The sequence below is a fragment of the Schistocerca cancellata genome, chromosome 8 (genome assembly GCF_023864275.1).
Source record: "Schistocerca cancellata isolate TAMUIC-IGC-003103 chromosome 8, iqSchCanc2.1, whole genome shotgun sequence".
Taxonomy (NCBI): Eukaryota; Metazoa; Arthropoda; class Insecta; order Orthoptera; family Acrididae; genus Schistocerca; species Schistocerca cancellata.
The window spans coordinates 462,084,978-462,098,445 of record NC_064633.1 but is presented as its reverse complement, the minus strand read 5'-3'; the positions used below and the strand labels follow the sequence as shown (position 1 = coordinate 462,098,445).

Below are 13,468 nucleotides of genomic sequence, written 5' to 3'. Positions count from 1 at the left end.
GTGAAAACACAACACATTACCATGCCAAATAGCGGGTAAGAAACCCATTGGCATTCAAAATACGTTACTGGCCATTAAAATTGCTACACCAAGAATAAATGCAGATAATAAACGGGTATTCACTGGACAAATATATTACACTAGAACTGACATGTAATTATATTTTCACGCAATTTAGGTGCATAGATCCTGAGAAATCAGTACCCAGAACAACCACCTCTGGCCGTAATAATGGCCTTGATACGCCTGGGTATTGAGTCAAACAGAGCTTGGATGGCGTGTACAGGTACAGCTGCCCTTGCAGCTTCAACACGATACCACAGTTCATCAAGAGTAGTGACTGGCGTATTGTGACGAGCCAGTTGCTCGGCCACCATTGACCAGACGTTTTCAATTGGTGAGACATCTGGAGAATGTGCTGGCCAGGGCAGCAGTCGAATATTTTCTGTATCCAGAAAGGCCCGTACAGGACCTGCAACATGCGATCGTGCATTATCTTGCTTAAATGTAGGGCTTAGCAGGGATCGGATGAAGGGTAGAGCCACGGGTCGTAACACATCTGATATGTAACGTCCACTGTTCAAAGTGCCGTCAGTGCGAACAAGAGGTGACCGAGACGTGTAACCTATGGTACTCCATACCATCACGCCGGGTGATACGCGAGTATGGCGATGACGAATACACGCTTCCAGTGTGCGTTCACCGCGATGTCGCCAAACACAGATGCGACCATCATGATGCTGTAAACAGAACCTGGATTCATCCGAAAAAATTACTTTTTGCCATTCGTGCACCCAGGTTCGTCGTTGAGTACACCATCGCTGGTGCTCCTGTCTGTGATGCAGTGTCAAGGGTAACCGCAGCCATGGTATCCGAGCTGATAGTCCATGCTGCTGCAAACGTCGTCGAACTGTTCGTGCAGATGGTTGTTGTCTTGCAAACGCCACTATTTGTTGACTCAGGGATCGAGACGTCGCTGCACGATCCGTTACAGCCATGCGGATAAGATGCCTGTCATCTCAACTGCTAGTGATACGAGGCCGTTGGGATCCAGCACGGCGTTCCGTATTACTTTCCTGAACCCACCGATTCCATATTCTGCTAACGGTCATTGGATCTCGACCAACACGAGCAGCAATGTCGCGATACGATAAACCGCAATCGCGATAGGCTACAATCCGACCTTTTTCAAAGTCGGAAACGTGATGGTACGCATTTCTCCTCCTTACACGAGGCATCACAACAACGTTTCGCCAGGCAACGCCGGTCAACTGCTGTTTGTGTATGAGAAATCGGTTGGAAACTTTCCTCATGTCAGCACGTTGTAGGTGTCGGCACCGGCGCCAACCTTGTGTGAGTGCTCTGAAAAGCTAATCATTTGCATATCATAGCATCTTCTTCCTGTCGGTTAAATTTCGCGTCTGTAGCACGTCATCTTGGTGGTGTAGCAATTTTAATGGCCAGTAGTGTATCTGTGTGATCGAACCACTTTAAGTTACTCGTGATTTAGTTGAATTCACAGTCTTTAGATTTATGTGATGTATCGTGTACCCGAAATTTAACGGATTGCTTTCAGTACTCATATTCATGACTCCACACTTTTCCTCATTTACAGTCAATTGCCACTTTCGCACCATACACATTTCTTGTCTAACCCATTTTGCAATTGGTTTTGATCCCTTGACGTCTTTGCATTATCTGCAAACGATCTAAGTGGACAGCTCACATTGTCTCCTAAATCGTATGAATAGATCAGTAATAGCAGATGGCTGGTAACACGCCATATATTATTTGTGTTTTACTCGATTACTTACCGTCGATTGCTACGAACTATTATCTTTCTGACAGAAAATCATGAATCCAATTGCACAAGTGAGATGATACTCCATAGGGAAGCAATTTGAATCAAGAAATATGGAATCACTTTGACATCTCCTGTTGCAAGCACTCATTACTTCGTGAGAGTAAAGAGCAAGTTGTGTTCCAAAAGAACGATATTTTCAATAAGTCGTTTAATTCGGTGTAATTCGTAATGTTCGAACACAGGACATGTTCCAAAAAATTATTGCAAATTGGCGCAGAATTGCTGCAGCGATTCGTTCCAACGGTGGATCTACACACAATTAAGCAGTTTTTTCATTGTCTTTTGGTTGACCAGTGTATGTGCCGGGGCGTTTTTCATCCCCGCAGGGAGAATCAGTGTCGTGATCGAGGTTCACAGACAGCTAAAGCGTGACGCGAGAAATTAGGACAGTACTCTATTATGTACTAGCTGACCCGAGAGGCGTTGTCCTGTCCAAATTTCGATAAATTATTTTGTAATCGTTTTGAGAATTTGCGAAAAGCTACGGGAAATGTGTAAACAAAATAAAAATGAGAAGAAAACTTATTTTTGAGTGATCATTGTATCTATTAACGATTGTGACCATGGATATTCAACTTGAAAAGGAGTACATTTAGAAGTACGCCAATGGACAACTTTACGCGTTACATCGCTCAAATGGTGGAAAGGCTTGAAGTGTCTGGAATATGATCGACTTAGTACCATCCGGTTTAATTCAAAATTGAATTTGTAAATTTATTTATGGTAAAAGGACGAAACCTAATTCATTTCATAAAACAACCGCGATGAACTTACAACCTAATCACAGTTCAACTGAAAATACAGTACAAAACTGAATCAATTCTTCGACACAACGTAACAGATTGGCTTGATTAACAATCTGACGCCGAGGGGAGTGGCCACGCGGTTTGAGGCGCCATGTCACGGACTGCGCAGCCCCTCCCGTCGGAGGTTCGAGTCTTCCCTCGGGCATGGGTGTGTGTGTTGTTCTTAGCATAGCTTAAGTTAGTTTAAGTAGTGTGTAAGTCACGGGATCGATGACCTCAGCAGTTTGGTCCCTTAGGAATTCACACACATGTGAACTATTTGACAACGAGCTGTTAAACCCGCCTCCATGGACGAGATACAGTCGGATTTCGGCCGTGGTCGCCTGCAGACCTGCTGTGCGCCGGGAAGTGCTCCGCTACGTGTGTTGTGTAGCGTCCATCAAGGTTGTGTCCCATGGCGCTCTCTTACTACTGAACGACATTTGAAGTCACTTTCCAAACCGAACTTTCACGACCACGGGCTTATGAAATCGAACAATTCATTCGCGAAGAGCTATGCCTGAACCCATCGTCTATATTAAAATATCGGCGCAGGATGCATGCGCTGACGTAGTTCGACAATAAGCCTCTGGGCTAAGATTCAAACATTCTGGCAGGAGTATTGGGGAGGTGACGGTAGACCGCTCTGGTTTCGGTCTTCGAACAGTTCGGGTGTCTGAGCTCCCTTTAGAGGTGCCCCAAGACGTGGTCGTTGAAGCCTTCCGACCATACAGCAATGTTGTGGGACACATCACGGGAAAATGGCACACATACACGACATAGCACATGTTAAATGGTGCCCAACATATTAAGATCAAACTGTCCAAACACATACCATCGCATCTGTTGACAGGTAGTGTGCGAGCCAATACCACGTTGGTGGCCAACCACAGACATGTGCAAGATGTGGAGAAAAGGGCCTTGTTAGGTCCAATTGTCTCCATCACCGTTTGCTCCAGATCCCGACCGGTGATGCAGTCGCTTCTTTATCAGACACCTACAGCTCGTCTGGGTGTAACCCATACGTGTCACTTTAGGATGTGCCTGTTCTCCTGCCAGCACTCCCCTTCAGGAAAGGCAGAGTGCACGAGATCTCATTGGCACCATCTCTTCTGATGGCAACAAAACCTACAACTCTACAGAGCTCGATGAATGGCCCGACCACCACGATGGACATCGAACTGAGTGTGATCCCTATCTCTGGTTGCCTTCAGATAGGCACGATGTTTGATGATGACGGCACATTCTGACGTGTAACAGCACCTTCGAAAGTAGCAGTCGCCCTGAAAACGGAAGAAGCGAAGCGGAAGACCCCCCAATGACACTCCTTACTATAGCATGAAGAAGTGGACCAGATACCAGATAGTTATCTCCCTTTGAGCGCCTGACGACCGTGGCTGCTCCCGATGTTCCATCTGTGATACTTCCCGATAATGGCGGATCCATGGACTGTGGTCCCCGGATCCCACTGTGGCAGCGTCACCACTCCTAGCCCTCGATGACCGCGACAGTCGCCTATCACTGATTTTGATCTCCATGGCTGACAATGTCAATGATGGAGCAGATTGGGATGCTGGTCCACCCGTAGGGGAGTGCCCCATAGTGGCGCCCAACCCAGCTTAAACCCAGTGATTGCGGTCAGAGTGGCTGCACCAGATGTTGCATGTCAGCCAGACATCTCTGCAAGACTCTTTGTACCAATAGGGGGAGCATCATGACAATGAATCTGACCACCATTCTGGCTCCACATAAACTGGCAGTGTTCAGAGACATAATTTACACTGCTGGTACCGACTCTGCTCTTCTACAAGATGTGATCGTCACTGCTTTTTGCACTCCCACTGGCTACACGGCCCACATCTCCCATGCCTCTGACAATGGTAGTGGATCGGCCATCCTCCTCTGTACAGGGCTCCCCACTGAAGATGTAGTGTACCTGCCTAATGCTAGAGGCATGGCCCTCACACTGTTGAGCCTCTGCATCCTAAATGTATATGCATCGACTGGATCCAGTTGACATTGTGAACGACACAACTTTTTTGCTGATCAGATAACACCAATTTTTTAGTTTCCCTTGGATGATCTGGTCATTGGTGAGAACTTCAACGCCACACAAGGGCCTACTGATCAACTCCATGACATTCCTCGTGTGTGACCCTGTCATCATCTACGAGCTAAGAACCATAAAAATACCTCATGCTTTCAGCACCCTACCAGGCTCCATCACTGTAAGCACCGTGCCAGAGGACATGTTTCAAGAACTTTAGGCTGACGTGACCACATACCTAGTCCTAGGCACTATCAAAGTGGAAGCCATCAATTAGTGCACTGGACCCATGGCCTCCTCCTCAAATTTTACAAGTGTTTCAGTTACCTGTTGGTACCTACTTCGACGTCCATCTGTCGTGAAGTGATGTCCCCAACAACAGCAATCTCAGCTACCTTCCTTGATGAGGTCATTGTCCCAGTCCCTTAACTGTACAGGCAATCGTAGATATGTAATTGCTGGCCCGTGACTCTACTCAACAGCGACATGAAAATTTTCACTTGTTTGTTGGCATCATGACTGAAGAAAGCAGCGTGATATGTCAAATCCTTTGATCAGACTCCTCTGGGTGGTGACAACAATATTCATATTGCTCTTTGCTGTTACAGGGATATGATCGCACTTGCCAGGTCATGATACTTGCCTGGTGCATTGGCATCACTTGACTTCAGTCAGGAATTCGACTGTGTTGATCACTCCTTTTTGAAGATGGTCCTACAGCAAAAGGGTTTTCTGTCTTAGATAGTAACAGTGGTAATGTGCCTAATGAGCGACGCGACTTCAAGAATACTCTATAACGGATGCCTCACTCCACCTCTAGCAGTCGAGTGCTCCATCCAATACGGCTGCCTGCTTTCCACTATAGTGTATGTTTTAGTGTTATAACCCCTACTCCAGGGGCTTCGCCAACGTCTGGTGGACCTATCACTGCATGGACACCACTTCTGTTGCACAGTCTATGCTGACAATTTCGTCCTCTACCTATGCACTAAAAATTATGTCCATGCAGCTCTGACATGGTTGGCGACATATGGAACAGCATTGGGCAGTTCTCTTAACCTTTCCAAATCGCAGGTTCTGCCAACCACCGTCCGCTGCTTAGGCATTGATTATAGGAATGATCTTTATTGTTCGGCAGCAACAAAAATTAGATGTCTCCTCCAAACGATCACCAGCTTAGATCCCTCAGCATGGTACAGCGTGCATGATATGTGAATGCTTACCACACCTCTCGCATCCATCATGTGGTGCAAGTGTTCCTTGTCCCGATTATCTTGCCTGTCATGTGTTAATGGCAATAGCATCCTTTGTCTGTACCGGGATGTTATTCAAAGTTCTATATGCCCCCCTTGCCCTCCCACGGGCATCTGATGGGGTTGGCTTATTCCATATGCCACACAGAGTTGCAGCAATTTTGTTTAGCTCCCAACTGAAAGTCAGGTGCCATTACCCAATGACCCTCGCCAGACTGCTTTTACATAAGTATGCGCCAGTCTCCATGTCAACCCCAATCATGTTATCCAACATTCTAGCCATCTTTTATCACTTTCAGTATTCCTTTCTGGAATTAAGTTACATCCTCCACTCCTTCAAGCTTCCACGAATACTATGGACAAACTGTACACGACGCATTACAAATGTATCGGCCCTCCAATCCCATTGCACACGTGTTTCCCCAGGCCATATGGCATCGTGTATGGAAAGTGGTGCACGCAGACTTCCTAGACGCCAGTGTCCAATCCACCTGTTATATCACTGTCAATGGGACACAGGTCAGTCAGTTTCGTTTGCACCACATCTGCCTCGCTGACACACCCTTATGTGGTTACTGTGATGTAGACGACACAGACGCCTGCCGATTCTCATGTGGTCCATCGTCTGATCGTTAGAGGCTCACCCCGCATATCGTGGCTTTCCTTATCCGACAGACACCTGCTCAGATCGCTTTCCAGATGCTTATAATCCCGGATGTGATTCATTATGCCAGAATGAAAAGTAACGCTGTAAATATATGTGGCCATAGGATCTGCTACCTTTTTGGCCCAACGAGAAATCAAAACTGGGTTACTGGACATACCTTAATGATCGACACTGTTCATTTGTTTGAAACGCTGATACAACCAGTTCTTTTCAGATTTGTTGGAGCATCTTTTATGAACCGCTTTCCAGCTAGAACGTCCAAGCCATTAGACGCTAATATTTATTTCGAAGACATGATACTCTGAACGAACAACAAACGGAATGTCCATAAAAATTTCAAGAAAATGTTCCAGCATCTAAAGGTATGAGCGACTCCTGGAATTCTGTTACTTAAAGAAAGCCACTGCACAAGCCTTTCACTTTCATCACTCCCATGCGTGTTCTCTTTCTCTACTTTCTTCCTTTCGTACCCCCTTTTAGCCCTTTAGTAACAGATTAATTGTTTCGGGATAGGCATAGATAGACGCCAGCACCTGAAAAGCTGCAGTTCTTCTTTTCTTAGGCAACAATTGGCGGTGGCAAGTAGATTTTTTTTGGTAGTTTGCTTTCCTATCCAGGGAGAAGAAAAAATAGCTAATACACACTTATGTAGTGGCGTTCGACCCAGGAGTAAGTTTGTTCTAATCCTGATGGTGGAAAAAATTTTCACTGCCATTATTTGGCCGGCAACGGGAGAAGAGTTGGTGGCGTAAAGGTCCTGACCACCAGACTTTTGCGCCAGTGGTATGGTTTAAATACCAAACGTCTCCACAGTGTCTCATGAAATGAGAGCATGTGACGTTGTTGAGGGTGATCTGACCGTAGATTGTGGACGTTAAGCTTAGCGGCCGTCTTGTTTCTCTTCTCGAGGACTGTGCTATGTGCCAGCACCAGGTTCCACCCTTTCCCTTCTCTCATCATTGTCGTCATCATCATCATCATCATCATCGTCATATCATGATTATCATCATCATATCATCGTCGTCATCATCGTCATCCAACAAAAACATAAAACTTCACTACACACACAGACACGCACAATATACGTACCTGCAGCATTACAAATATTTAAAGGAACTTGTAAAGAAATACAGAAAAAACCACTTGTTAAACGACATTTGCATCATAGTGAAATAAATTGAAACTGGAAAAAAATTACAACATTTATTGGACAGATCGCGAAACAATAAAAATGTAAAAACGAATGTAATATTATTTGTTTTTAGTTGGAATGCGTTTTTCGAGATTTTTCTCCAGATCTTTCAGATTTGCTTTTCAGTTAAAAACATGAAACTGAGTCGTCTCCATTCCGGGAACATACAAGAAAAAGAAAACAAAAAATTAGCAAAAACAGTCGTTCCTATCATTAATTGTGATGGAGAGTACGCAAAACAATTACAATTTTTGCAGTGTGTCCGAATTTGCCGACTTTCCATTGTAAATGTCCGGAACTTTTTTCCCCGAAAACTTTTCGAGGACCATAACAAACAAAACAAAATATCCGTCGTTCGAATCGTGATTCATGGTCCTGAGTTCATATAAAAATCCATAGAAAAGAAAGAAGCACTTTCAGGTTTTCCGAAATTTTCCAATTTGCTGGGCAACTTGCCAACTTTTGTTTCCCTAAAAACCATATCCGGACTATTACGAACACCTTTTTCGAATTAGCTGAATCGGTTCATCCGTTTTCAATTGATGTGCTTACCCACAAATAGTATTTATTTTTTATCGCAACACCAAAAAGAGAGTTTGTGACATAAACGAAAGATGTGAGGCGTATTTCTATATCTGAAAGACGATGTCTATTCAGATGTCGTACCAGTCGCGTAAGACTGGCGCTGGTAGCATCACTATGAGGAATCAGGGTCAGGTTTGCTTTAAATACGCGCTGTAAGGGTCGTGAGCGTTACTTAACATTTGAGACTGGCCGTGGAGAGTCGATGTTAGTCAAGAATGCCTTAAGGCGACAAAGACTCCATTAGCAACACCTCACTGTACTCGGACGAGGCCGTGCAATAGGAGTACGAGAAAATGGGTGTTCCTAATGCGACACTGCAGAATGACTTGACACGAATGTAGCCACTGTACATGATTGCTGGCAGCGGTGATCAGGAGAATGTATGGTCGCTAGAAGACTGGGCTCCGTACGTTCACCTGGCACTACCGAGAGAGAAAATAATCGTGTTCGGGGTATGGCTCTGCCGCATCCTACTGCGTCTGCAGCAGCAATCTGAGCATCTGTTGGCACCACAGTGACACAACTAACTGTTACAAATAGGTTACTTCAAGGAGAGCTCTGAGCCTGATGCCCTGTGGCGTTCATTCTACTCACCCCAAACCACCACCATTTGTTGCTTCAGTGGTGTCAAACGAGATCTCATTGAGGACAGGATGGATGTTTGTTGTGTTTTCTGATGAAAGCTGGTTCTGCCTCAGTGCTTATGATGGTCATGTGTTGAGGACCTGCACCCTACCTGTCCTGGTGCTGGACACACTGGACCTACATCAGGAGCTATGGTCTGGGGCGCGATTTTGTACGACAGCACGAACGCTCCCGCGGTTCTCCCACGCAAACTCACTGCAAATTTGTACGTGAATCTGCTGATTTGACCTATTGTGCTTCCATTCATGAACAGCATCCCAGCAGGTGGTTTCCAACAGGATAACCCTCACCTACGAGGGCCATTTGAAAAGTCGGTGCAAAGATAAAAACTACTTACGTGTTTCGGGTAAACCTTTTTTTTATTTTTCGACATAATTCTCCTTTTAGACTTATACATTTCGTCAAACGCTGTTATAATTTGTTGATCCCTTCCGAATAATAGGAATTGTCCAAGTCTGCAAAATAGCTATTAATAACTGCAATCACTTCCTCGTTTGAATAAAATCTTTGTCCTGTCAGCCATTTCTTCAAATTGGGGAACACATAGTAGTCCGAGAGAGCCAAGTCTGAAGAATAGGGGGGATGTGAAACGATTTGGAATCCTATTTCCATTAATTTTGCGACCAGAACTGCTGGGGCGTGTGCTGGTGCATTGTCGTGATGGAAAAGGACTTTTTTGCGGTCCAATCGCTGGCGTTTTTCTTGCAGCTCCGTTTTCAAACGGTCCAATAGTGATGAATAATATGCACCTATAATATTTTTACCCTTTTCCATATAGTCGATGAGGATCATCCCTTGAGAATTCCAAAAGACAGTCACCATAACTTTTCTGGCCGAAGGAATGGTCTTCGCCGTTTTGGTGCAGATTCTCCCTTGGTAACCCATTGTTTAGGTTGTTGTTTGGTCTCAGGAGTATAGTAATGTATCCATGTTTCATCGACAGTGACGAAACGACGCTTAAAGTCCTGCGGATTCTTCCTGAACAGTTGCAAACTACCCTTACAACACTTCACACGATTCCGTTTTTGGTCAAGCGTAAGCAATCGCGGAACCCATCTTGCGGATAGCTTTCTCAAGTCCAAATGTTTATGTAAAATATTATGTACCCTTTCATTCGAGATGCCCACAGTGCTAGCAATCTCACGCACATTAACTCTTCTGTCATCCATCACCATATCATGGATTTTATCAATGATTTCTGGAGCCATAACCTCCACAGGGTGTCCAGAACATTCAGCATCACTTGTGCCCATATGGCGACTCCGAAAATTTTGAAACCACTTATAAATTGTTCTAATCGAAGGTGCAGAGTCACCGTAATGTTTATCAAGCTTCTCTTTAGTCTGCTGAGGCGTTTTGCCTTTCAAAAAGTAATGTTTAATCACCACACGAAATTCTTCTCCGTCCATTTTTTGACAATCACTCGACTTCCTTGATTCACACGAATGCGAAAAACAAATAAATAGACCGATATGGCTGAAACTTGGTGTGCGTTCTTTCCAAAGATGCTACTAACTTAACATGACCTCGATACGCGCCGGTGGTGCCATCTCTCGGACTTCGCACGGACTTTTCAGACACCCCTCGTTCACACCGCCGTTCCAGCCCAACGTGCTCTACAGAGTGTTGACATGTTGCCTTGTCCTGCTCGATCATCATATCAGTCTCCAATCGAGCACGTATGGGACATCATCGGACGTCAACTGCAGCGTCACCCACAAGCAGCATTAACCGTCCCTGTGCTGATCGACCAAGTGCGACAGGCATGGAACTCCATCCCACAAATTGACATCCGGCACCTGTACAACGCAATGCACGAACGTTTGCATGCTTTATTCAACATTCTTGCGGTTACACCAGTTGTTAATGTTCCAGCATTTCACATTTGCAATAGCTTATCTCGCGCTTCATTAATCTGTGTACTTGCAATGTTAATCGCTTAAATATGTTACATAGAGGAATGATTCCCAAAATTCCATTATTCTACATTAAAGAAGACGAAGTAAATATTCCTGAATTACAAACAAGAACAACTGCCAAGATGAGAAACATAGAAATAGATATCCTCGGTGTAACGAAGCAGCTGAAATCAGTTAATAAAGGCAAGGCCTCCGGTCCAGATTGTATACCAGTCAGGTTCCTCTCAGAGTGTGCTGATAAAATAGCTCCATAGTTAGCAATTATATACAACCACTCGCTCACAGAAAGATCCGTACCTAAAGACTGAAAAATTGCTCAAGTCACACCAATACGTAAAAAGGGAAGTAGGAGTAAACCGCTGAATTAGAGGCCTATATTACTAACGTCGATCTGCAGTAGGGTTTTGGAACATATACTGTATTCGAACATTATAAGGTACCTCGAAGAAAACGATTTATTGACACATAGGTTTCAGAAAATATCGTTCTTGTGAAACACAACTAGCTCTTTATACTCATGAAGTAATAAGTGCTATCGACAGGGAATGTCAAATTGATTCCATATTTTTAGATTTCCAAAAGGCTTTCGACACCGTTCCTCACAAGCGTCTTCTAACCAAACTGCGTGCCTACGGAGTATCGCCTCAGTTGTGCGACTGGATTCGTAATTTCCTGTCAGAAAGGTCACAGTTCGTAGTAATTGACGGAAAAGCATCGAGTGAAACAGAAGTAATATCCGGCGTTCCCCAAGGAAGTGTTATAGGCCCTCTACTGTTCCTGATCTATATTAACGACATAGGAGACAATCTGAGTAGCCGTCTTAGATTGTTTGCAGATGAGCTGTCATTTACCGTCTTGTAAAGTCATCAGATGATCGAAACGACTTGCAAAATGATTTAGATAAGATATCTGTATGGTGCGAAAAATGGCAATTGACCCTGAATAAAGAAAAGTGTGAAGTTATTCACATGAGTACTAAAAGAAATCAGCTAAATTTCGGTTACGCGATAAGTCACACAAATCTGAAGGCTGTAAATTCAACTAAATACATAGGGATTACAATTACAAATAACCTAAATTGGAACGATCCCGTAGATAATATTGTGGGTAGAGCAAACCAAAGACTGCGATTCATTGGCAGAACACTTAGAAGGTGCTACAGGTCTACTAAAGAGACAGCTGACACCACGCTAGTCCGCCCTATTCTGGAGTATTGCTTTGCGGTGTGGGATCCGCATCAGGTGAGACTGACGGATGACATCCGAAAAGTACAAAGAAGGGCAGCTCATGTTGTATTATCTCGAAATAGGGGCGATAGTGTCACAGACATGATACGTGAATATCAGTGGCAATCATTAAAACAAAGGCTTTTTTCATTGTGACGGGATCTTCTCATGAAAATTCAATCACCAGTTTTCTCCTCCGATTGCGAAAACATTCTCTTGGCACCCACCTACATAGGGAGAAATGATCATCACGACAAAATAAGAGAAATCAGGGCTCGCACAGAAAAATTTCAGTGGTCGTTTTTCCCGCGCTCCGCTCGAGAGTGGAACGGTAGAGAGACAGCTTGAAGGTGGTTCATTGAACCCTCTGCCAGGCACTTTATTGTGAATAGCAGAGTAATCACGTAGATGTAGATGTCTGCATACTTCATTCAACATTCTTGCGGTTACATCAGATGTTAATGTTCCAGCATTTCACATTTGCAATAGCTTATCTGACTCTTCATTAACTTGTGTTCTTGCAATGTTAATAGCTTAAATGTGTTACGAAGAGGAGTGATTCCCAAAATTTCATTATTCTACATTAATAATTTTTTAGTGTTGAGATTTCTTATCCGTCAGTGTAGAGAAAAGAAATGTACTTTCAGAGTAACGTACATGTTTTGAAACAAAACGAAGCAGCGAAGTGCAATATCCCGGGACGTGCCGCAGGTGCCAATGGTGCCTGCTGGAGGCGGCGGCGGCGGCGGGGGCGGCGAGCTGTCGGACGAGGCGGAGCGCGAGATGGGCGACCGCGTGGGCGCCGGCGTGCTGGACACGGCACGCGCCAGGGTGCTCACGGGGCAGGACGCCGCCCAGGAGACGCGCCGCGTGCTCCAGGAGAACCTGAAGCTGCAGCAGCAGCCGCCGCCCGACGAGGAGTCCGCCACCGCCGCAGCCGACTAGTGTCAGGCGCTGCAGAACGCGAACTGTCCCATACTCTCAGCGAAACCAGACTCACTGGCCAAGAGTGCATTAGCTGGACAGTCTGTGCAAGTCTGCCATTTACCTACCTTATGGATCCACAGTAATCAAGTATTAGAAGTACATGATTTGTAATATACTTTTTTCATGCGGTCTTACTTGCCATTTCCGATTGTATTGACCCTTTCTCGTGATGAAAATACATATATAATTTGTTATAACATATTTTTTCTGCGTTTGGACTTGGTATCTTCATCGAACGACGGCTCTCCGTGCAACTGTTGAGCAACTGACCACGCAGTTGAACCAATGGGCTACCAAC

At 44.8% G+C, this 13,468-nt stretch overlaps 1 protein-coding gene across 1 annotated transcript in view; it reads left to right on the top strand.

Moving 5' to 3' along the window:
* The window catches only part of LOC126095631 (A disintegrin and metalloproteinase with thrombospondin motifs 7-like), a gene marked incomplete at its 5' end in the record, with an annotated part of 619,647 nt that extends 606,519 nt beyond the window's left edge, over positions 1 to 13,128 (top strand). The window contains one exon of the mRNA XM_049910395.1: positions 12,895 to 13,128. Within this exon, the coding sequence (XP_049766352.1) occupies positions 12,895 to 13,128 (234 nt within the window). The remainder of the gene's footprint in view (positions 1 to 12,894) is intronic.
* Positions 13,129 to 13,468: the final 340 nt, after the last annotated feature.